This window comes from Festucalex cinctus, chromosome 14, assembly GCF_051991245.1.
Source record: "Festucalex cinctus isolate MCC-2025b chromosome 14, RoL_Fcin_1.0, whole genome shotgun sequence".
Lineage (NCBI taxonomy): Eukaryota > Metazoa > Chordata > Actinopteri > Syngnathiformes > Syngnathidae > Festucalex > Festucalex cinctus.
Window position 1 is genome coordinate 7,427,828 of NC_135424.1, and position 21,550 is coordinate 7,449,377.

At 41.1% G+C, this 21,550-nt stretch overlaps 1 protein-coding gene across 6 annotated transcripts in view; it reads right to left on the reverse strand.

Annotated features, from left to right (window-relative positions):
- Positions 1-21,550, reverse strand: part of ehbp1 (EH domain binding protein 1) — a 103,146-nt gene that overhangs the window by 12,422 nt on the left and 69,174 nt on the right. For 5 of the 6 annotated variants that reach the window (XM_077495090.1, XM_077495089.1, XM_077495088.1 and 2 more), the window contains 4 exons: positions 20,116-20,285; positions 16,827-16,965; positions 16,659-16,759; positions 14,021-14,144 (listed from right to left, as the gene is read on the reverse strand). In XM_077495090.1, the coding sequence (XP_077351216.1) occupies positions 14,021-14,144; positions 16,659-16,759; positions 16,827-16,965; positions 20,116-20,285 (534 nt within the window). Of the gene's footprint in view, positions 1-12,610; positions 12,934-14,020; positions 14,145-16,658; positions 16,760-16,826; positions 16,966-20,115; positions 20,286-21,550 lie in introns of those variants that run through there. The other variant, XM_077495092.1, reaches the window with a different exon arrangement.

Below are 21,550 nucleotides of genomic sequence, written 5' to 3' on the forward strand. Positions count from 1 at the left end.
GCAATGTGTCTTAACATAAAGTACAAGCATAAATGCTAGCACTGTAAACAAACAAGTGCACATACGCTGTAGTTATAAGTATGCATAGCAAGAAAGGACATAAAAATCTCATTCAACAGCCTCCTTCAGCATTTTTATGACGCTTGTTCGTTAACATTAGTGTTAGCATCCGTCAGAAGCGCTCGAGTGAGCCGAACGAGTTGATTTACAACCTGCCTCCACTTTGCTCAGGGGTGTTTTCCCCCCCCCCTTCAATTACCTGTCTCATTATTATTGTCACTAGCACCATTATCAATGTGCACCTCCACATTAGGCAGATGAAGAGCTAGGCCACACTTCAGGTAATTAATATCGCGGCGAAGAAGGCTTCGCTCACCTGCCGACAGCCCCCACTCTAAAAGCTATTTCATTAGCCGGCCTGTTAGCGTACAAGCCCCGGGAACAAAGGCCTCGTTTATGGCCGCCTCGGCTCGATGGGGAGCCCCCCGCAGGATGCCCGTGGCTCGGTGTGCGAGTGTAAAGAGAAGCGAGGAGAGGCTATCCCCGCTCATAATCTCAGCACAAAAGGCATCATCCTATTAACGACGTGATCTGGTGCTACACGGGGGGCTGGCTTTTATTATGAAGGTGAGTGGCTGATATAGGGAGTCTGGGTTATTAGCTCCGGGACAAGGGCAGGTATGGAGGAGGAGAAGAAGAGACCCCACGCTATTCATCAGTTCGCTTGGCCCTTTGGGGGACACTTTCTATTTGGATTCAATGACTCGACAAGAGTGATTCCTCAAACAAACACGGGACAACAGCGGGAACGCTCGCTGGGAATAACATTCACCTGAGAGAGAGCATGTTGAGATGATGCACACCCCCAAGAGGCCTTGATGGGACCCTGTACCATTATAAGATTATTTTCACCAATGCTTATTGTCATTTAACTTTTCGTGTTTATTACGACTGTAGAGGAAATACAAGCGTGCATTGTAACTGGCAAATCAAATTCGGAGCAGCTTTTGTGTGAAGAATAAATGGGGTCTGGGATGATACAAATGTGGAGAAAATTTTTCCCCAAAATATTTCCCCCCCCCCCCAGAGATAAGTTGTTTGAACAAAACTGCTCCAAGACACAAACCAGAGTTGCATTTGAAATGGCTTTCAATTCCCAGTGTTTCTGCCACATGCAGACAGATAAACTCACAGTGCGACCCAAGTTGCCAAGATTGATGACATTTTTTAGCAACCCTCCTTCAACTGAATATTATGAGACAACTTTTTTTTGGCCAGAGTGAGCAAAACTGTGGCTACCTCTAATGCTAATTGCTAATGCTGCTAGTGCGGTACAGTGTTCCCTTGTTTTCCGCTGGGGTTAGGTTACAATAAATACCAGCAGTAAATAAAATCAGTGAAGTTAGCTTTATGTTATATAAATATGTCTATCTTTAAAACTTTATACATTTTATAAAATAGGTACAATACTGTAAAAAAAAAAAAAAAATGCATGCAAAATTGCACACTAAAAAGTGAATTGCGTTATAGTGAGGGAACACTGCACAACTAATAACCCTGAAATCGCGGGCCCTAAAAGCGCCTTTAGATTAACAATATGGAAGCATTTCAGTTACCTGGTTGAAAATAAGAGATGGAAATTGCCCTAAGTGCTTCAAAAGTCACATCAAAATAACTGAAATAATAAACAATGAAAATATTCTTTATTATATTTGCTGATTTTGAATCGTATCTGAACTTTGTCGGACTGTTACAGCTCCAGTAGCAACCGACACCAAGCCTACACACCGTGAGGGGTGAAAGACAACTTTGAGGGACACCAACACTCTTTCAAAAGCGGGGATACTTGACACACACACACACACACACACACACGCACACACACACACACACACACATCTCAGCCATCCTCCATTCTGCTCCTCTACCGCGTCAAAAAAGGCGGCGATGACCCGGCGGTGTAGCTTATTAACCCCTCCATCAGCTCTTATCAGCCAATGAATAGCACCGTCATCTGGCCCTCCTCATCCTCATCTTCTTCCCTAACGTCAATGCTTTTTTTTTTCCAGGCCAGTCTTCATCTTTTTCTTTTCCCAGGCCCGTAATATAACATACATACACTCACATCATTTTAAAGCACACACAAGGGGAGAGAAAAAAAAATCAAGGAAGGGGAGGGTGTGCAATGGCGTCATTCTCCAGAGCCTCCTCGATTGTTGCGGACCAGAAAACATCAACAGTTGAATTGCTGAATGGCAGATCTCTCCTCTCCTAGGCTTTGAAGGCATTAAGAGCCCTCCTCTCGTCCTCAATGTGCCGCCTTAAATGGTTTTCCTCTCTTCTTTCCCTCGTTTTTTTTCTTTTTCCTGTCAAGCAGGGGCCACCCAGCAGAAGGCAACTGATGCAAAACAGCGCAGTAATCCCCCCTCACCCACCACTAACTCTCACACAGTAGCCGCCATTAACCGTGGGATTTAGTTCATGTACAGTGAATCTCCGATATATCACACATTTTTAGGTGACTGCTTGTTGCGGGTTTTTAAGGTATAAGGCAAATTTTAGATTTGCATGCTTTCCGTGTAATACCACATATAGTGAACATAACATCCATGCTAATTTCTGTTAGCCCTACTATGGCACTTCTCTTTTTATGGTAGCATTAAGCTAGCGAATTTCAGGAGACAAAATGCTTCGGTATTTAATTCTACTTTGGCTTATGTGTCAGTTTTGAAGTAAATTTCAACTGACAAGCGACAAACAGCATTGAAGAAAGCACAACTGACATTATTTGGAGAACTGTGTAAGTGAGTCCCCTTAAGTGATACTATACAATAGCCTACAACGTTTTTGACAGAGAGAAAGACAATGATGAGATGCTAAGGAATGCTATGAAGTGAATTCAGAGATTAGTTTGAACGTATCCCCATCGACAAACGGGGCTTTACTGCGTTTGTTAGGCTGACTGTGTTCAAACTGGGCGGGGCACAAGGGTGTCTCCTTAACCCAAATTGCTGTCATTTTCCCCAAAGTATCGGACACAGTTTAGCCTTAAAAACATGTTTAAACATCCCTGCCCGCAACCTGGCTTAATGCTGGTGTTACGGGACGCCTGTTGATAAGCAGTGGCTCGGTAGGGCTAAGCAAAGGCTAAGCCAGGTACTTCAGCTCCCCCGAGTGTGTGTATTTACACACACGATGAGGTGTGAAGCTCGCCGGGGGAGCTTAGACGGGGGGAGTGGGTGTTTAGGTTGACGGAGAGTTGACTTACCCTACTGTCAACTTTTAGCTGCTCGGGCTGCGGCGTTAATTGGCGGAAGCTTAGCGCAAACGTTTTAGCGGTGGGCTAAACGTGTCGGGCCCGCAGTGTCGTGTTTCGGACTGGGGCAGCACATGTGGATTTTATTAAGACTCTTTCACCACACACTGCAGGTCTTTTTTGTTTGTGTTGATGTGTTGACGTGGGGCGACTGAGTCAATCTTTGGAGGTGGGGCATCTGTGTGCAAGTACCCCCTGGAAAGTTAGAAAAAAAAATCCCTTGACACCAGTTTCACTGATCAAGACGAAATTCGATGGCCATGTCAACCAGAAGAGGATTCATGCCGGGAACTGAACAGAAAGTTGGAAATTTTGATTTGACACGAAAAAGAGGGTGCAAGGGCCTATTCATCATTCCTCACAGCTTTAAATTGAGCTTGTTGTTACTTTAGCTTAGCACCATTACTCCACTTTCAGCCGAGCCCAATTTTGTGAATGAGGGAGCGAGTGAGTGTATGCAGTGATAACACCCTGAGGAGGACTCCTACCCCCCACCACGCGCTGACGGACAGCGACAATCTTTTTAGCATAAGTAGCTCCGCCTGCTCCATTAGCCACTGTTTGTGTGCGTGCGTGTGCGTGCGTGCGAGAGGGGAGTGGGGGGGTGCAAGCTTGACCCCCCCCTTCCCCTTGGGTAGATGTTAGAACAAATTTGAGGGGTGTCATATTACACGCCTGGTGACATGGGGTGGGGGGGGGGACGATGATGAAATGCTTAATGAATTAATCTGTGACAGTGGGCTAACAACATTAGTCAACCTCTTTTTACTTCCTCTGTTGGTGAATAAGCAGAGGTGGTAAAAGTACTCATACTCTGTACTTTGGTGGATGTACAGATTCTTAAGCCATTTTAACAATGGTGGTGGGGAAAAAAACTTCTCTGCTCCCTGATTCACGTTTCTCCGTGACACTACTGTCACTATTTTTTTTCTCCTCCCCCTGATCTCGATTAAGTCTTTTTTTTTTTACGTTGTCATCGGCAGAGGTTAAAAAAACGACATTATTTTGACAAAGTATGTAGCGCAGTACGAAGTACAAGTATCTGTTTTCAAATGTTGGGCGCAAAAGTAAAAAGTCGTCTGAAAAATAAATACTCAAGTAAAGAATACATTCCAGGAAAAAACCCTCTGGGCTTTATGCAGCCCATTTGTTTGCACATTGCTTTTTTTTTTTTTTTTTTTAAACCATTTAGTTGTGTTAATGCAAATGTAAGGAAATTACCCAAGGGCGGAGAGTCGGTGACTCTTGTCTGATTTTGTAATTTCCCTCTACAGAGCTTATTGTTTACATAAGGTGTATCTTTTGGTTCAATGATGGCTACTTATGGCCAATTCAAACCCATGAAAACAGTATGTTTTTTTTTAATTCCTTGCTACATACTGGATTGACTCATACGATTTGTGTAAAATGGGTTTCATTCTAGGCTCAACTCTTAAAAATGCAGTCTCCCGTAGACGCCCCCCCCCCCCCCCCCCCGTTCCCCCTTGTTTTCTACTAAACTACATAATGCATCAATTATTGGACAAAGGAGCATTTTCACACAATATTCTTATTTTTACAACCTGCACATTGTCAAACCAACTGGAATTAAAAAAATAAAAAACAAAAATGATGACAATGAATGTCAACTTTACATAAAATAAAAGAAAGCAAAATATGTCTGGGGTTGGCTTGCAGCAATGATGATGCCAACATTCCGCCGATCATTAAACTAGGTCGTGAACAACTTTCAGGTTTTAGCGTTAAAAGTGACTAATGCTAGTGTCACCACATAGGCTCAACCCACATTCATGCGCGCACGCACACGGACCCCACAATGTAGCAAACACAAAGGCACACAAACGTGCGCGCGCACGCACACACGTTGAAATAGATATTTAAATGGAAATGTATTGGGAAAGACAGCTGTTGGTATTTGTAGCCCGGAGTGCTGATTACAATGGGGAAATGGGGAGGATTGTGTACGGGGATCTGGTGGGGGGCTATTGCGGGGTGAAGGGGTGGGGGTGGGAGCTGGCCAGCAGCTGTGTTAGCAAGTGAATGGCGTAATTACCAGAGCCAAACCTCCGTCATTAACCTGCATTGTCCAACGTCACCACCACCGTTACCATGAGAAAGACGCTGTTAATTGAGCGGATTCTGCGACATTTTGCAAAGCGTCATACACACACTCTACAGTAGAAATAAACAAAAGTACAGAATAAGAAAGAACACTCTTTAGATGCAAAAACAACCAGATCTATCTAATGACTGTTATTTATTTATTTTTTTTTACTGTATTTTGTACTTTGGTACTAAATTGAGCCTGTCAGTCCCACTATAGTAGGACTGCATTCCTTTACCCGTCTAATAAACACACAAAATAATTAAGTGATTAAAGACAACAAATATAATTTAAAAAAAAAGTTTTAATACTCTTTTGAAAGTCATGCATTGGACTGGTAAATTTTCCAACTATTATATAGAGGGCCCCAAAAAAGCTTCAAACACATTCTAAAGCAAACAGGTGGTTCAAAATATCGCAGCTTTAAATGAAACACAAATTGAAATAAAATGAACCAAAACTAAAATGATTTGGTCTTCTGTATGCAACAGAAATAAATAATAATACATTTTTGTTAATTATAAAAAAAAAATACTGTAAAACACAAATATTCACTCATTTATTCATCCTTTGAACCGATTATCTTCACTCGGTCCGCGGATGTGCTGCAGCCTATCCCAGCTGGTCACCAGCCAATAGCAGAAAACACAAATACAAATAATAAATAAAATAGAATGTCTATGTTGTCTATAATGACATTAATAAAATGTTCAAAAAAAAAAAGAAAACTTTTTTGTATATCTGTAACAGTAATAAAATAAGATGAAATTGTAAAAAAAAAAATAAAATATGTCTGACAAATAATAAAAAATGAAATGTATGTAATTTCCTCTCCAATAACAATAAAATACAGGGCATGGTTGAAGTTATTTTTCTGAAGCAAACAGGTGGTTTTGAATAGATCAAGTACACCCTAATACAGTATATAAATGTAGTATACTAAAATAAACTGGAATTTACAATCAAAAAGTGTTTCACTAGGTAAGATGGCGTCTATGGGAGCTTGAGAACAAGACGGGCAAGCGTAGGACTTGGACGTTATGTTTGTGCGTGTGCGCGCGCGTGTGTGTGTGTGTGTGTGTTGCAAAGGGTTCTGGGGCACACAGGCGGCTGATGAAAGCATTGGCGGGATGCTCCAATAAAGAGCAGATTATCATAAGCGGCCATTGTCCACCTCTCAATTCTCTCTACTAGGCTAGCCACCAACCTCCCCCACTTTACCACCCCCCCCACACTCTCCCACTGAAAATGTTAATCGTCCCTTTTCGCTGGCACGCCAAGGCCGCGCAACGGAAAGAGATTGAAGAAAGCGGCGAGAAAACAAAGCGAGCGCAACAAAATGTAACTTACACGTCCCTAGGCAAGTGGCTCCATGCACCCCCCTTCGACCTCCTCGAGCGTCCCTCTCTCCACAAAACCCCCCACCCCACCCCCCGTTGACTCCGTCCACCCGGCTCGTTTTATCTGAGGATTGTCAGACAATGCCTAGAGGATCCCGTTCCCTAATCTTCCTAAAAATCCCCCTTTCATCCCCACTGTTAAAGAATGTATGAAAGGTTGACATGGAGCTGGAGAACACAAGAAAGGGGGGGGGTGGCGATATGTTGGGGGTGGGGGTGGGGGCTGTGCACATCTGGGAGGCTAGTGTCACCGCACTGGGTGGACTGCTGCGTTTGCCTGCGCCGATTCTTAATTAAATTGTTGTGCCGCTCAAACATTCAAATGGCCGCCGGGATTAACGGAATGAGCGGGAGTAAAGGAAAAAGGGAGGGGAGGATTGGGCGTCCGGGGGGGGGGGTTAATCTGTGTTCTGACCCGACTGAACCTCAGAGTCACACACAAACACACATTTTTCACACAAAACAAAGCAAAAAAGAAAAAAGAAAAAAAAAGAAGGCTTTGTTTTGCGCCCTCAAAGGCAAGCAAAAGGCAATGGGTTTTTAAGGCACTGATCCTGAGCGGTCTTTTCTTCTCCAATCCTATATGCCAGGGATTCCCATACTGCAGGGGGTGTGCCAGATTAAAAGTGTCATGGTAAAAACTGAAATTCTTCCCAATTGGAGTGTCGTCCATCTGTCTAGTAATGTTATTAGAATTTTGGAGCAATTGCAATATTAAAAAGAGTTTGTCTTTGAAGAATGTCTTGAAATGGCCAATTTTAAACTAGATTGGTTTAAAAGAGCATCTTTTCAGACATGACTTCTTAAGAGTTTTTTGTTGGTCCACTCATGACAGACATGCCTACCACATTTAGTGTACATATGGAAATCCTGATTCAGGGACTGAATTTTCAAATGTAAAAAGTTTATCTTTGAAGGACACCTGAAAAATTGCCAAAATGACTCTAAAATGATGGCTTCAAAACAAAATGTGAAGACTTTGTCTTTTCAGACATTTTATTTTGTTTTTTGTGAATCTATTCATGACAGAGATTAGCACCAAATGTCATGTTGCTACAGATAAACTGGCTTCAGAGGCTGAATTTCCAAAATATGTTGAGTTTGCCTTTGAAGGACCCCTGAAAGTGATCAAAATGAACCAAAAGGCCTGCTTCAAACCAAAATGGCAGAATTCCCTGTCTTTCCAGGATGGTCTCTTGAGAATTTTGTGGGTTTAATCACAATAGATACATCAACCCCATTTTGTCTGGCTATAAGGGACGTTGACTGTCTTTAGGAGATTCATTTTCAAAATATTCCAATAGGATATGTTGGTCCTGATAAATGCCCTAAAATGACTTTTTGATAGCAAAATGGCAGACCTTCTGTGTCTTTCCAGGTATGGTTTCTTGAGACTTTTTGTGGGCCAATTAACACCTCTACAGATTTTCAGGTTTCTAAAAGATGCTGGATTCAGGGGACGAATGTTCAAAACATTTCAACAGAATCGTCTTTTAAGGACCTCTGTTAAGTGCTCTAAAAGGTTCTTTCAAAGCAAAATGGCAAATTTCCTGTGTCTTTTCCCATGAAGGTTTCTTCAGACTTTGTGTTTCTACTCGGGATAGATAGACCTGCCAAATATCATGCATCTAAAGGATACTAGCAGATTTTTTTTGTAAAGCAAAGTCACAGTAAAAACACGAAACGGCGTCAAAAGAGGCAAAGTCTTGACTAAAAAGCTGCAACGAGCGTTGTGCAAATCCCGCAGCGTGCCAAGCAACCAGAGTATTATAGCCTTCGCACATTTCCTCGTGCGGCCGGCGGAAGATTAGAGCGGTTATCCCATTAAAGTTGCTAAAATGCCATTCTTGTGTCTTTAAGCCCTGCGCTGGGGAGGTCAAGACGAGTCCGCCGGCGCTTACAAGGCGGCCGCGTCGGTAATCTGCCCAAAGTTACAATGATTACGGCTAAGCTTCATCAGCAGAAAAGAAGCAAGCCATGCTAATATACTTAAAGCTGTTTGGTGCTTTTTTTTTTTTTTTTTTTTTTTTTTTGCGGAGACGTGCATGTGACAAAGAGTGCACAACGCCAGGCAAAAATCTTTAGTCAAACTTAACACCGATAGCGGATTAGGACGATCAACAAGTTTGAGTCATCAGAAATATAAACACACAGTCATTCGATATCCATGTGAGGGATAATCTCTACTAATCTGCTGGTAACATATCACTTCCTCAATTTATCATACATGAGATCAAGTTAAATGCTACAGAAGGAACTGGAGTGCGCTCCTGTCCTGACAAATATAACATGTACAAATAGTAAAACCATCGTATTAGTCACTGACAAATAAGATGAAACTAAAAACTATGCAACAGGGGTTGCCCTGAAAAGTTAGACCATGCTTATGTGAGTCACGTGAGATGAGGAATAGGAGTGAAGCATTGGCATGACAAATTAAAACAGCTGTATTATTATTGTTTGAGTCATAGTGTACATGAGATGTGTCACAAATAGAGCAGCAGACCCAGCATTAGTCCTGAAGAAATTAAATTCAAACATGGGATGGAGATCATGCTACATGTATTAATATGAAGTGTTGAACATGGCTTGCTGTTTTTGATGATGCTATGCTAACTAATTGGTGAACATACATGCCGTTTTTTGGGGTCTCCTAAAAAGTGATAATTTTGGAGGTCAGAGGATTCAACCCGACGCAAGCGATATAAAATGTGCTTTCCTGCCAAGATGCAGTTCTCTTCTCCGGCCAACATATCATTTACACGAATACCATGTTTTAGTCATTAATTTGAAAAATGAAGCTAAGTGCCACACAAAGAGGAGAGGAGCTCGTACTAAGACCTCCTGCACTAATATACGTTCTAGGCATCAAAATATGAAACTAAATGTTACATAAATAAGAGTGCACTGCTGCTCTGACAAAACGTAGATTTACATTACATCTAAGAGCTAAATGCCAAAAGCCACTTCCTCCCTCACAAACTTGACATTTATGCAAATTCTTCGGTTATAGGAGTTCATATGTGAGTTTCAGCTAAATGCTACGCAAATAGGAGTGAACACCTCACAAGAGCCAGCACTCCTGCCCTGACAAACTTAACATGTACATGAATACCATGGTTTTACTTATTCATACAAGACAAATAATATGAGTGAACATTCCTGCCATGCCACAAAAAATAAAAAGGATAAATAAATAGATGAAAGGCACATTTTTTTTTTGGTCACTCACACATGAGATGAGACTACTGGGAGTGCAGTGCACTCCTGGCCGGACAAATTTAACATTTACATGAATATGGTGGTTTTAGTCATTCATGTGTGCTTGTGACCTCGGCATTGTTCCTCTGCCTTGCTTTTGTGGGGGTACTGAAGGTTAAGCTGCTGGGATGGAGAAGCATTCAAATGCGTCATGTAGCCTTTTGCGCACAAAATCCCCTTTTTTAATATGTCTCCTATTTACCCACAAGTCCCGTTTTGAAAATGGCGGTATCACCTGCCACAATGGCCGCAATTATCCCAATAATGGCACTTATAGCGTGGCCACAAAGCTGGCCGTCACCTAGCGCCATGTTTGATAAGAGATAAACAAGCGGCAAGGAGGAGAGGAGATTAACATATGTTTAAAAATCACACTCGGAAGCCGATAAGATAGACGGCGTTCTTTTTCTTCTTCTTTCTTTAATCTGCTTTTGTGTCTGCTAGGAGACAAGAGCAGAATGGATCCGGCATGAAGAGCTTCCTGTACTTTACACGTGCAGCCTAACCGCCTACACTTTGCTGATCAGACTGTCAATGGAAGAAAAAAGGACTTCTCAAGATGGATGTACATTTGTGTACCTTTAAGTTTACAGCACACGTTTTAAATTGCGTAAACGCCTCTGCCATGATATATACTTCTGTGGGTCCAATTGCGCTGAAATGCTAGGTGGATACATGTTACAATGACTAAAAGCACATTCATTGGAACCTAGCATTATGAATGTCCATTTTTCACAAACAATTCAGGTTACGTACAATTTTTGGGGAGAAAAATGGCCTTTATTTACTTATAATTTTCAATATACAAACGGTCTTGGCATGGATGAGTGGATGGATCTATGTTGTTTCTTCCTGCACTGCGTAACCATCATTGGCAACGTGCATTACAAATAGCTGTAAACTGAAAATATATCCCTCCGCGGCATAAAGCCGAAAGTAATTGCATGTAGGTGAAAGTCCACCTCAATATCCTTGATTATTCAATCACAAAAGTAATAGTTGTGTTTATGAATGATGTGGTGAAAGATGTCAAATGTTAAAATTCATCCTTTATTAATTTATTTAGATTTTTAAAAAATTATTCTGCTCTATGTGACCCATGAGCACAAAAGTTTGTCCACCCTCGGGCTAGTTTGTGTTCCTAGCCTGACTCGCATTTTTTGTCGTAAATTGAGAATTCTTCTATTGCAACTGATGTTAAAGTGAGTTAAAAACCCAATTTTATTCATCTACTTGGATGAATGGAAATTTGGCTCTTTCATTAGATTAGAATCTTGTTTTCAATTGAGTTTATGTTAGTATATTTAACCCTGTATCAGTCATTAAACAGTGTCCCCCCACATTGTTGCAGATTCTTTTTTTTTTTTTGCCATTATTGCTATGAATTCAAACCAAGGTACACACCGAATACTGATTTCTGGCGCACTGTTACACCATTCCCATACCTCCTCTACCCACACACACAACCCCCACTTCCCTCCTTCAACCGCCCCCCGGTTGGGGCACAATGTGGCGTTGGGCGGCATTTTCTATTAGGCATCGGGCCTCCCCAGATGCCTCCAAAGTAATTGGGGTGGTTAATTTATTTACTCAGCGGCAGTTCACAGCACATTAAATAATAGAGATAATTGAACAAGAATTGTCAAGTGTCTTCTGATATCACACACATTACAGCGGGGGAGTGTGCGCGCGTCAAACTCCCATTTCCATGCGCCCATTGTTTGTGGTAATTAAGTACACAGATTTATTCCTTGGTTGCCTTCCAAGCTTATGGCGAGCGCCATTGTTGTCTTCTATTAATATGTAATCAGTAAATAGTTTAATTTCCTAATCTGCGGTTGGAGAATTCACTTTCTAACAACTCTTAATTACTGCGGGCTCTAATGAGCGTCGGCCACCGGCCAATCAGGAGGCAGGGGCGCGGGTCGAGGTGGGGGAATTTGAATTCCTACGACGGCGCCGCCTGTGCACTAATGAACTTGTTATTCTTGCACCACTGGGAGCGCTGTCCTTCACACATTAGCAGCGGTATTAGCACGTTGCTAAGCCTACACCTGGCGAATATGGATGAGGCCTATTGTCATACGTCAAGAATATTTGTGTGTTTTAGCGCCACACGTGTATTCATTCACAGCACTAATGGCTTCTATTGTCTTTCTAAACAGGCGGGTGGACATCTCATTAAAGACGCCTTGAAGTCTACAAGATGGGTTAAATTCCTGCTACTTGCTTAAGTGTAGTAACAGGTGACTTTTTGAATGACAACCATTTTAGACGATTAGCAGGTCGGAATGTGTGTATATATTACAAAAACAACGGTATATAAAAGAGGAAATGGGAGATGGAGTTATTCATGAGTATCATCATAATGAATATATATCTAATTTGCTTCAATAAATATAAACAAGTGCCACAAAGGATGGTATTAAAAAAAATAAATACAATGCTGGTCTGCACCGAAGTCTTTAATATTCACAAAAACAAAATGGGAATAAAGAATTCTAGCAAAACTACTACTTTTAACTGGATTATTTTTTTTAAACAAATTTAGTATGTAGTATTTTCAGGAAACATTTATTTTGTTTTTATTTCCTTTCACAACACAATTTTATTGTTTTTATTTATTATTATTTAGTTTGTTTTAAATTCCATCCATCCATCCATCCATCCATCCATCCATCCATCCATCTTCTACTGCTTATTTGAGGTCGGGTCGCAGGGGCAGCAGCTTTAGGTGGGAAATCTAGACTTCCCTCTCCCCAGCCACTTCAACCAGCTCCTTCGGCAGGATCCCAAGGCGAGCCGTGAGACAGTCTCTCCAGCGTGACCTGGGTCGTCCCCGGGGCCTCCCGCTGGTAGGACATGCCCGGAACACCTCTAAAGAGTCTATTTCATTCCTCAATTTCTTTAGGTGGAGTTTTACAAAACAGACAGTTGAATTGTCCAAGAGAGTTAACAGATTTGGTGTCAAGGTAATGTGTAATGAATAAAAATAACAGACAGAGCAATACAATAGAGTTGGGGAAAAAAAATAAAAAATTGTCACATGTGGTCATGGAGGGTTTTCGCCCGACATGAACGCTTATATATTTCGACATTCGCCTGTTGTTTTGGGAACATATTCGTTGTTATTTGCTGAAAAACTCACCTATTTGCTATTTTAGTGCTCAGGCCAAAGTAAAGTACAACTTTGCTGCCATCTTGAGGCATCTGTAAGTAATTCCAGAACAGTCTAAACTTTTTAGAACGGGTGACAAGTCTACATAGATTTTCACTATTCACTAAAGGGCTTGGGTCCATATTCTCTGTAGTCAAATAATCCAAGACAAGCAAGCAAGGCCGCTCACATTTTGCTTCATTTTTCTGGCTTGCGTCCTAACAAGGCTTTACCCTATGGACAAATCTTACAAACTCCATCTGCTCCCCCCAAAAAAGCGGGACCACATTTTGTGTATGCGTGGGTGTGTACGCGTGGATTTGTGAAGTGTGTCGGCGCTCATGTTGTGTGTCCCCCCCCCCCTTCCTTCCTCCCCCCCCATCCCTTTTGCTTCCCTTTAACTCACCCCCGTCTTCCCTTACACAGCATATCAAGCGAGGCCAGATATGTACTAGGGCGAGGAGGGTGTGTGTGTGCACGGTTGAGCGCACTGTTCAATAGTGAGCGAGCACGGGGCCGGCCGGCTGGCAAACCCAACCAAACGGCGGCGGCGCAGACTTTGGGCCGCTATCACACCCAGTTATCGTTTCCCCCATGAAGAGCTCCCTTATCACCCCAGCCCAGAGAGGTCTCCCCCACTCCCCTTTCTCACAGGGAGAGGGGGGCTTCAAAGATTCCCTCTCGCGCAAACTCCCTTCTCTCTCAGCATATGTGTGTATGTGTGTTCAATTTGGCAAAACATTTTTTTATTTTTTTCCCCAGCGTAATTGGGCTCGGGGTACCTGTGTCCATGAGATAGCGCAGCCTCTTCTCCACGCGAGCTGCCCGGGCGTCGATGTGCCGCTGCTCGCTCTCCAGCGCCGACAGCTCGCCCACCACATACTGACTGGTGTCTTTGAACGCTTTCTGAGAGACCGAAAGACAGAGCGAGAGCGACAGAGTGAGAATGAGTGACAGAGGGTGACGCTCATCATCGAGACGTCCTCGCGAAACAACAACACAAAAGGAGTTGTTAGTTCACCAAAAAAAAACAAAAAAACTTGAACACAAGTATGGCTCCTTCTTGTTTTGTGTTTCTCTCTGATAGCTTTCAGCTACTCATTCTTTTAGTTGTCTTACACAGTGGTTGTCAAACTGGGGCACTAGGGGGTCTCCAACTGGAGATCATTAAAGCTGCTGAATGCAGAAAATTCGAATCGTTACTGCCACCTGTGGCCGAAAAATGAAACTGAACACTGCATTCTTCACGAACACAATGCACAGATGACGTCACGTTCGCAGACAAAGGAATTTGAACTTTTAGAACTATTGGGGAAATCTCTGTCCTGTACTTTGGACCTAAATTGTCTGCAAACCTCTGCTCTGCACTAATTGACAGGGGTATGTTGTATATAGTGTATGAAGTGCTGCCCCCACCAGTGAAAATGCGTTTTTTTATAGTCTTAAGGTGCGTTCGCTTTCCCCCAACACAGTCATTTTCATAGATTTTTTTTGAATGCACTGAATTATAAACTTTCTCAAGTCATTCTTTGATAAATGTTTTGTCTATTTAATCAAACTTAATGTAATTATTTTACATTTTATTTACTTATTTTATTTTCTATTGCATTTAAAAATGTAATGTAAATGAGTGTAAAAATGAAAATGTAATTGACTTTAATCAGGTTTAAAAAACATTTAATGACATTTTAAAATATTTTACTAGTAGTTATTTCATCACAAATAAATTCTTTTTATTTATTTTCAACTCTGTGATTGGACCATCTGCATTTAAGGTGGTTTTTTTTCAAAAGGTCAATTAGATATGAAATTCTCCTTACATACAATCTATAGCTACAAACACAGAATAGCGATGAATCTGTTACACTTAACTCAGCCTCAATTCCAGATGTGTTTGTGCTTGCTATTCCGCAGATAGTGATGACAATGTTCATTCATATAATAAAAAAAATAAAAAATAAAATCTACATTTTACTGTTGATGCTCTTTTTCTGCTTAATGGGAAGAAGTAGTGTGAAAGTTTTTTTTTTTTCTGCACTTGTTCCACCCAGGCAAGCACTTTTCCCTCCCCGCCTGTGTGTCAATTCCCAGTAGCCCTCCTCCTCCTCCTCCTCCTCCTCCTCCTTGTGCAGCCTCCCCTTTCCTCTCGCTCTATCGCCATATTTTTCTCCTTGGCAAATCAATTTTACACATGATCAGCCCACTCCCCTTGCCGCGCTCGGCCCGGCCGTAATTAAGAGCAGGGAAATTACCATATATATTATATTAATGCAAACATCATTCAGCAGGTAATTCTTGGCTGATCGGGATAATGGAAAGGTTCAACACCCATTAACCCTGGAGCCCGGGCGGCGAGGTGCGTGTGTGTGTGTGCAGAGGATGTGGGGTCGCCGATAGAGGAGAGAGGGCTGCTTGGGAAGAGACACGCATTGAAATTATAGCATTCTGACGGACACTCACTCAAGTTTAAACACAGGCTGAGAGGACTGCGAGTGTGTGGAATGTGTATATACTCAAAAGTCAATTCCTGGGGATGTGTGTGTGTGTGGGTGTGTGTGTGTCCTTCTTTCATAAAAAGACAATATAAAAATTTGATTAGGGGTATAACATGCATCTGTTATTTCCTAAAATTTTGTTGTGTTGCACTTTACTAAAAGAAGAAATATTTAATCTGTTATATAATAATTTTTCTGCATTGTCTCTTTCATAAAAACAAAACAAACCACTCATGTTGCACTTTACTGGGAGTAAATATTTAATCAATTTTATATCATTAAATATCTATTTCAGATTTTAATCAAGACAAAGTTTTGTTTATTTGTTATTGTTTACCTGTCAGATATTAACAAACGTTTTTTTCTGTCATTTCATTTGTCATTTTAAAGGTGATATTAATTATTCTTCTTATTATTATTTTTGAGAAACCACCACATCCCAGGAAGAACAACCTATCAGAGACAGAAAGAGTGACAGACAAGGCATCAATCATTTGCTGTGCACTCTCAGGCACACTGTGGTCACCAGCACCCCACTGAAAAAAATCTCCATCAGGAGGGGTTGCAAGTGAAACAAGAAACCATAAAAGTGCAAGCTATGAACTGCTGATTTTTAGCTTATTTTCACCAAAAACGACTCAATTTCACCTTGTCATATTGTTCATAGATCATTGAACCATTCTAATGACATCCAATAGAAGGAAAAAGACAAACAGTAGAAAGGTGTTTAACTTTATGTTTATGTTGGGGTTATAGCTGCTTCTATTATTTTATATTTACATAAAAAAATACACATAATTATTATCATTTTAGAGCACACCATTAAGGAAATGAGGAGTTAAGTAAGATTAAATATCAAGTGTCAAATTGGAATTTCAGAATGAAACGGACAGATGGAAATCAGACGATCATTTGACAGACAAACCTCTTCCTCAAACGGTCTAAAGATGTCAATCTCCGACTGTGACCAGTCGTCCTCTTCAGCCTTTTTCAGGTCTTCGGGAGCTGACCTCTGTCTTTTCACCTCTGCGGGGAGGAAGCGACATTGTTAATATGTCCTTGTAATGGCTCGTAATGGAGGGGATGGACATACCTGGTCTGTTGTCCACGTACTGACTGAAGGACTTGAGCTGTGTCTTCCTGACTGCAGAGTCCTTGTTGAAGACCACGGGGCTTCGCAGCCTCTCGGTGGCGCGACGCAGTCTCTCTGCACGCAACTGCTCCGCGTTATTCTGTATAACACAGAAAATCGATTGATCGCAAGTTAAGATGAGAATACAGTCTGCTCAAGCTGTAAAGTGCCAACCAACAAAAATACAAATGACAGGATGTACTTGGTGGTTTGCTTATGATACTTAATATATTTACAATAAAATAAACCATGCAACCAACAAAATACACTAACGAACCGATCAAACAAAAAACAATAAATGAACTCAAACAACCAACCAACCCCAAATAACAACCAAACAAAATAAACCAACAAACCACATAAACCATCCTACTAACTACAAAAATCCCAACCAAACAAGGAAAAAAAAAAAAAATAAATAAAAAATAAAACAAACCAACCAACTGAGCAAATAAAGTAAACCAAGCAACCACCGGAATCAACCGACCAACCACAAAAAAAAACAAAAACAAAAAAAAAAAAAACAGATCTAGCAAGCAAGTAACCAACCAGGCCCGATCTCACAACTGTGAGCAAAAGTACATACTCGAAACACGCACAACATTTGTGTACATGTAAACACGTGTGCGCAAACACACCTGCTGCCAGAGCTCTGTGCAACGTCTGCTAGAACGTGATACCTTAGCAACACGCCTGCTTTGTTTGTTTGCGTCCACGTTGACAAACACGCACTGACAAACACACAAACACACCCTCCACACACTCAGGGGAGAAGCAAAAAGGAGGCAATTAACTTGACTTTCAACAAAACCCTGAGCCAGAAAATATATTCAAATTATGCAAAAAGGGTAGAAAGGCTATTGTTTTCAAAGTGAACACGTGTTAAAAAGCTGCACGCTTGCTTCTCCTGCTATCAACGCCCTAAAAAAAACAGCACAAAGTAAAAACGCTTTATTAGCGCGTCTCCAAATGAGCCAAGCCGAGTGGAAAAAGAAAGCGACGGAGGCGACTGCTAACGCTAATAGGACAGCCAAAAGTGTAATAAAGTCGACAATTAGGGGCAAACATGTTCCGCCGCTTGAGACGACAGCAGATAGGCAAACGGCGCGCGCACAGAAGCAGGACTCGTTAACTTCACTTCCGACTGTTGGCTCACAATGCCAGCAATTAAGTCTCTTCTTCTTCTTCTGTTTGCTTGGATAAGCGACTAAAAAAGCTCACGTCCAGTCACGCCCAGGCAAATTGTGATGAAATACAATGTAAGACTTGCCAATTTAACATTTTGGAGGATATAACAGTTATACTCAAGTATCTCTGCTTCTCTGTTTCAATTGGTAGCATGTTGGAAAAATCTATGCTTGCGTTTTGTGGGAGCTTAAAGAAAGTTGTTTCTGGAAAAGATGCAATGATTGTAAATTTACTTATGACGCTGACAAAAAAAATCTGTTGGATTAACTAAGCATGGACATTGGGTGCAGACATTAAAACCATGTTTCACCAAAACAAATATTATCACAAAATACCCATGTTGGTGAAACACAATTTTATTGTGAACAACCAATGTCCACACTTTAAATCCTTTTACTTTTTCAGTATTTTTCAGCATTTTTTGAATATATTTTTTTGCATATTCCCCGTAATACTTTCCATTGGGTATCAAGTTTACACATATTTGCGCTATTCGTGAGGTGGGCCAGTGCCTATCCCCTGCAAATTGTGGCAGTCAATTGGCCAATATAATAATTTGTTTAAACTGATATATTGTTCCATCTTCTGATTGTACAGTATCAGTGTCTGATTATTATAATTTTTTTTAATAAAAACTTGATTACCTCTAAAATCCTGATTGTGTAAAACCTGCAAGGATAAAATGAAACTTTTATGTCAAGATGTCGTGGCCCATCGATATGAAACGCACACCCACAACATTATGACTTTCTCCTTGGACCTTGTATCAACCCACTACACAAATGCATGTGCAATCCTGCACCACATCTAAAATGTGCTACGACTGCACGGTTCAAGTGGGGACACGTACACCCCCCCCCCCCCCCCCCCCCCCCCCCCCCCCACACACACACACACACACACACACACACACACACACAGGCACACACAGTGCCACTCCAGTGGCCGTAAAGGACTAAGCCCCTTTTTGGCTTTGAACACAAGAGGGTGTTTATGTGAATCGATGATCAAAGTGTTCCCCATATAAGCGCCCACCGACACACACATACACAGTCAGTCACCTTATTCCACTTGACATTCCCATCAATCAATTAAAGTGATGTTAAGACTGCGTGCGACTCAATATTCACATCAGAAGATACACACACCTACACTGGAGAAGGTCACAGTCAATAGCGACTACTGCTACTAATGTTACGGCGCAGGTGAGCATCCACACACTAGATGCATTTGTGCGTGCACAGTGCACACACACAAACTGCCGTACACTGTCAGCGGAGTGACAGCTGGGGTCAATGGATTTGATCGATGGCACTCTTGGAAGAAGCTTACAGGTGCGTTACATTGCCATTATGGCCCACAGTGTCCCATACTGTCTTAGTATGTTCCATAGTAACCTCTATTGTCTCATGAGTCCCCATTCTGTCAAATACTGTCCACCAATGATCCCATCAGGTATGGAGGACCAAAACTGCCAAAATTCGAAATAAATAAATGACTAAATAAATGAATAAATTACTAAAAGTGAAAATATAACTCGAAAATTATATCTAAAAAAATAAAATATAAATGGAAATAAATCAGTTTTTATTTTAACTTTTAGTCATTTATTTATCTATTTAGTTATTTATTTATTTATTTATTCATTTATTTGCTTAGAATTTTGGCAGTTTTGGGCCGTACCGCCAAGACGAAATGTTGTTCAAATGAGGGGGCGGTCCTAAGCGTGTCTTGGGTTGGACTCCGCCGTTGCTCACTGCCTGTCATTGGTCGAGTGAGCAGCTCGGCGAACAAGGAAGTCTCGCCGGCTTGCAATGGAGAGCTCCAGCAACAGACGACTATTTTGTCCACTGTCTGCTCTCACTTGTTGTATAATAACTGAAGTCGCAAGTTGAGGTGACAGTGGACATGATCGTCTTCCATTGCTGGAACTCTCCATTGTAAACCGGCAAGACTTCCTTGTTCGCCGAGCTGCTCACTCGACCAATGACAGGCAGTTTGCAATGGCTGTCCTATTTTGTCCCATAGTGTCCCGTGATGTGACATGTCCGATAGTACGTACTTCCACTCCATCTGCAGGACTGAGGGGGGATGCGGAGGAAGATGAGGTGGCAGTGGGTGTAGAAGAGGAAGAAGAGGACGGGGATGAAGGGCCGGCGGCGGTGGTGAGGGCGCTCGGTCTGATCTCACTCAGCTTCTTGAGTTTCAGGTCTATGTGCTTGCTATTTGCTCCTGGAACAAATATAGAGAAAATACATGATTGAAACTTTAAATGTACATAAACTACAACTTCACACATAAAGAAGACACTTTTTCCACCATAAGATACAGGATCTTTGCGTTCTTGGTACTCCCAACCAGATTCCAAAGCTACAGGGTGAGATAGATTTAAAGTTTTTTTTACACTAAACTTTTAGTGGCTTCCATTAGGTGTTACAGAGCTTCATCAAATCAGCCTTCCGCAATATGACACACATACGATGGGGGTGTGGGGGGTGAATTAGCTCACTGTAGTTCTCATTGGCTCAATTACCCTGGGACTAAATTTAAACAATAGCTCCTGCCTTCACCATCTGCATTTGAGTAAAGGCACTTTCCCTTACACTATATCCATTTTCATTGATTGTTTCTGAACATGTGATTTTCTCCACAGTTGTGGCACCTTCCAGAGGCAGCTTGCAGGGAAGGAGTGGCGGGCAAAGCACTCCTGCGAGGCTGCAGCGCTGCATGGAGGGACATGAAAGAGGAGCAGGAAGACCTTTTTGCGTGTAATGCGCGACATGATGCATGCATGACACCAGACTACATTTCACCATATTGACATTCTTAAGCTATTTCTTTACATTTGATGGAGGATTACTCATAACGGTGCTTTGTGTGACAGACACCTAGACAGCCAGACTCAAATATTGTGATGATGAATTTTCAATCTTTTTGAGACTATAGCCTCCTGAATAGACATGTATAAATGGAGTAAGAGATAGTATTAATCGGTAGCTAAGACTTTTGGAATCGGAGCAGAATAAATTAAAAGTAATTCTATAATATAAGACAAGAGAAATAAACAGTTTTTTGTTGTATTTTTAAATATATATTTACAGTACAAACATTTTTCATATATATATATATATATATATATATATATATATATATATATATATATATAAATCCTGTATTACTATTAACACATATTTTTAAAAAACATATATATCATTATCTAGTATTTAAAATGTATTTTATACTAGTCTAATATTCCTTTTTATTCCTTTTTATTATTGTAATATTTTCATAGTATTTCGGGAGAATTTTGAAAATATGTTTAATCATTAGTTAATAATTAGTTGGGTTTTTTTTTAACTGGTTTATTAGGTGTCACTTTTACATGAGTGATAAATGAAAAGCAACGTTTTCTCATTTCTGCAAGCATGCAAGTTAAAAGTTAAGCTTTTCAACACATTTATGGATAAATATGTTTTTTTCTTTACTTAGCCTGATCA